Source organism: Cynara cardunculus (genome assembly GCF_001531365.2).
Source record: "Cynara cardunculus var. scolymus isolate 2C chromosome LG 15, CcrdV1, whole genome shotgun sequence".
NCBI classification, from domain to species: Eukaryota; Viridiplantae; Streptophyta; class Magnoliopsida; order Asterales; family Asteraceae; genus Cynara; species Cynara cardunculus.
The window spans coordinates 7,241,545-7,246,151 of record NC_037542.1 but is presented as its reverse complement, the minus strand read 5'-3'; the positions used below and the strand labels follow the sequence as shown (position 1 = coordinate 7,246,151).

Here is a 4,607-nt window from a genome sequence, read left to right as displayed (position 1 = left end):
AAGCGTTACCTTTAAGTATTCCTCTAAAACTTGAGCATCCACCGTTACGCATTGATGCGCATCATCCCAACCGAATCCACTTGTATTCAGCATGTCATAAGCTGCTGAATACTTATCCTTGAGCCGCTTCATTTTGTTTTGGATGTGTTTTGATGTTATATTAAGGCCCGGAATCTTTTCACGCATCTTTAAAACAATTTGCTCATACGTGCCGGTCCGAAAACACCCATTATCACTCCTACCACCAGCGGCTACAATCTCTTGTAGAATGCTAATTAGTACATCCTCTTCTTGGATATTCCAATTACGTCTATCCGCCATTTTAGAATAATACATTATGATAACATTTTAAAATTCAACATTAGCAACAAAATAATACATTATGATAACATTTTAAAATTCAACATTAACAACATTTTAAAATTCAACATTAAGAACATTTTAGAATTCAACATTAACAACATTTTAAAATTCAACATTTAAAACATAGATAATACAATACATTGAGTACATTTATGTACTTGACATCCACGACTCAAACATCTCTTRGGCTATGTCATCTCTCCATTGAGTCCACTCATTGCTCGATTCAATAACATCAATAGATTCAACATCATCGTTGGATTCCACTTGCTCTTCCCCTATAGGCATATATTCTAGTGTAAGTGTCGTGTTTTCTTCCGGATCAAGAACCATGTACATCCTAATAAAATTATGTAGCAAAGCACATGCTATGACCATCCTTCCTTGAAGTTTTATTGGATAGAAAGAAGGACTTTGTAATATGGCCCAACGCTTCTTCAAAATACCGAAACACCTTTCTATGATATTCCTAGCTTGTGAGTGTTTCATGTTAAAATATTCTTCCTTATTTGAAGGTGTATGACCAATGTGTTCCCATTCTCGTAAATGATACCTAGTACCTCTATATGGTGCCAAAAATCCGTTACCATTGACGTATCCTGCATCAGCCAAATAGTAAGTACCCATTGGGACTTTTAAACCATTAATTCGTGTAACCGCATCTCGTAGTACCCTAGAATCGGTAGCTGAACCTTCCCAACCAGATAAAACGTAGATGAATTTCATGTCCCGAGTGCATGCACCTAATACATTAATCGCAATATGACCTTTCTTGTTCGGTATCGTGGTTTATCGGACTCAGGTACAGTCACTTCAATGTATGTTCCATCTATTGCTCTTAGACAACCCTATAAAGAAAATAACTTGGTTTTAGCTAAATGGTAAAAAATTTATATCACATGTAATGAGAGAAACTAACAAGGATTACCTTAAACCACTTCCATCTTCTGTCGGTACAATCATCCTCTACCGGAGTTGGTTTTCTAAACAAAATGTCTTGCAATCGCAACAAAGCACTTAAAACTCGATGAACGTACCTACTAATTGTTTCCCCCGACCTATAAAAGCTAACTTGAAGACATCTATTTTTGGTGTGATGTGCTAAAATGTTTACAAATGTAGCAATTTGTTCTTTAATTGTCACGTTACCATCATCTAATAGTCCACCCCGTGTTTTTAGCAACTCACACAAAATAGCAAATGCATTCCTATCCATTCGTAACTCATTCACACAAATAATGTCACTTTCACGTGTGATGCGTTAGATTTTTATCGATCTAATTTGTAATCTAGTGAATGTTCTTTGCCTTAAACTTCTCCTCCGATCTTGTCTTTGTTCATATTCAATTAACCAATTCGCAAAATTGACCAAAAGTATGAGCAAGTCGATATAAGATTTCAACACTTTAACAACTACAAGTACATGGTTTCGATCCATTCTACATAAAAAAAAATGAGATGGAGTCACTATAAAATGTTTAAAAAATGAGATGGAGTTTAACGGGAAGATACAACTAATAATCAAATATCTAAAATCCCCCTTTACTAACACAACATTGAGAAAAATTGTAAACCAAACGCAAAGACACAACTATTTTATTGCAGATGCATAAATAGGTATATTTGGATTGGGATATTACTAAAAACGAAAGCATTGCATTTTCATGAAGCAACTCAAGATGGAAAGTGTTGCATGTTTTGGCACAAAAGTAGCAAATTACATTAAACAATAATAAATGTACCAATTAAGACAATCTGCTGATATTAATATTGATAAATTAAATAATAACAATAACAAGCAATCAAAATAAGCAGTGGCATAAATCAAACAGCAAAAAGTTGCTCAACCAGAATCAACCAAAATTGCACAGATCACATCATCAGCCAGATGCCTTTGTTGTGCACAGCAATTTCAGACAGGTAAGTTAAAAATGGCAATTTTAGGATGTGTGTTGATCACAGGGAACCCAACAAAGTAACAATTAAAAACAAATACACAATTCTTGTTATGATGAGTTCTCAAATGAGTTGGGAGAGGCCAAAGTGTCTTCCAAGCTAGCAATTAACAAATAAGAATGGCAGAAGATGAAACTATGGTTGCCATGGTTGCCACAGCACCATGGTTGCCATGGTTGCCACATGAACATGAACCTATCAACACAGGAGCAAGAAACTGTGGCAGTAGCCAACAGCCAAGACAACACCATGGTTGCCATGGTTGCCACAGCACCATGGCAGTAGCCAACCGCCAAGACAACATGAACATGCCCCAAAATCAACATGAACATGAACCTATCAACTGTAATAAGACTTACCATCTAGAGTTTAAAAATAAAAACACATGCTTATGAAATAAGCCCCAAAATCAACACAGATTGATGACATAGCTAACATTTACAAATCAAAAGCAACCGATTGAAGTAAGAAATAAGCTATCATTTACATAGCTAACATTTACATAGCCGGGTATCACTAGACTTCCACTGTTCTAAGAAAAGCAACAGTCGCGATGAATCAAGAAACAAAACCCATGTCCAAATTGAAGTAATAAATCAAGAAAAGCCGATGAACAACTACAATTTGTGCTAAGAACATACCTGTTAGGGGGCGATGCAGTTTTGAGAGTGAATCAGATTAGGGATTTGAGGCGATGAAAAGGGTTATGGAGAGAAGAGAAGCAACAGTCACGATGAACAGTGGCGAAGAGATGGTCGCCGTCCGTCGATTGGAGCTCGTCGTCCGTCGATTGGAGCTCGCCGTCAAGAGATGTCGCCGTCGACGGGGAGGAAGCGATGGAGGCGATGGAGGCGAGGGTTCATGTGAAAGTCGGGTGGGAAAAAGGGTAAAGAGGGAAAAAGAGTTGAGTTCCATTTAGTTCCAGGGGTGTAGGGTGGAACACGTGTGTCCTATGTTTGTCCAAGTTAGTTCTACTTAGTTCCATATCCAGCCACACCAAACGTAGGACAAATGTGTTTTGTCCTGTCCTGTCCCACCCTGTCCAGCCTACCAAACGCACCCTATGTGATAGAATGTGTTTGGATGGAAATGTAATAAATTATCAAAGGAATTTAACTTTCATGAGATTAGGCACGAAATGTTTTTTGGATGGAAAATTGATGGAATTGTATCACAATGTTGTCAATTTTGACTATTTGTGTGGTTGGAAGACATTAGAATGGAATATATTATGGAATTAAAATCTATCTGTTTGGTTCAGGAGATCTAGTTTTGGAATTGGAATGAAATATTGACAAATGATCAAAAATGTCCTTTTTTGAAATTTTTGAAACTGAAATCCAATTACTATGGTTAAGATCGGTGGTAGTCGGTGGTGGTTAAGATCAGTGGTGGTCGGCGACGGTCGACCGTGGTTCAGGTCAGCGGTGGTTCATATCAGTGTTGGTCGACGGTAGTTTAGATCGGTGGTAGTCAACAGTGGTTAAGATCGACGGTGGTCGACTGTAGTTCAGATTGGCGGTGGTCGACGGTGGTTCAGATCGGTAGCGATTGAAGATGGTTCAGATGGGTGGTGGTATGTAATGGTTCAGATTGATAGTGGTAAGTGATGGGTGGTGGTTCAAGTCATCGATGGTTTAGATCGATGGTGGTCGGTGGTGGTTTAGATCAATGGTGGTTCAGATCAATGGTGGTTAGTGGTGGTTCAAATCGGTGGTGGTTATCCTCAAAAGGCTATATTAATAAGTAAATCATGTCAGTATACATGGTCACAAGTATCGTCCAAAGCAAATAATAGTGGTAAGTGATACCATATATCGTTCCACAAGGATTTAAAATGCAAAGAGAGTCACCAAAGTCAATATGCGGTTTCAAAAGGGGTTTTGGTAGCAATAAAGCTTCAGAAAACAAATATCTTTGAGAAAGTTGGTAACCAAATACTGAAATATAACAATAATTAAAAGATAGTATGGATGCAAGATTAGGTTGAATTTCAACAACGAAGTGCAGTGAACATTGCTAAGCATAACACAAGGTTGTTTTGTTGCAGCAATAGCTCTCTACAACACTATTGGATTGAACGACCTTCAAATGAAGTGCAGATTAGACCATAATTTGGAAGTCTACTTAGTGATGCATCAATACCAAACTAGTATACATCTTGTGTTTCTTTCCATATTGTTTTGCAACCCTTAAGATTACTACGACTCTTTATAGCCTCTATAACACACTTTGTAAAAATATTTGTATTATCTTAGTTGTAAGTCCAGCTTTCTGAATAAACTAAA

At 37.4% G+C, this 4,607-nt stretch overlaps 1 protein-coding gene across 1 annotated transcript; it reads right to left on the bottom strand.

Moving 5' to 3' along the window:
• Positions 1 to 513: 513 nt before the first annotated feature.
• Positions 514 to 2,681, bottom strand: LOC112528475. The gene is made up of 4 exons (XM_025139504.1): positions 2,482 to 2,681; positions 1,292 to 1,607; positions 1,114 to 1,211; positions 514 to 817 (listed from the first exon to the last, which is right to left on the bottom strand). Exons 1-4 carry the CDS (start codon positions 2,679 to 2,681, stop codon positions 514 to 516), a joined length of 918 nt encoding a protein of 305 aa, XP_024995272.1.
• Positions 2,682 to 4,607: the final 1,926 nt, after the last annotated feature.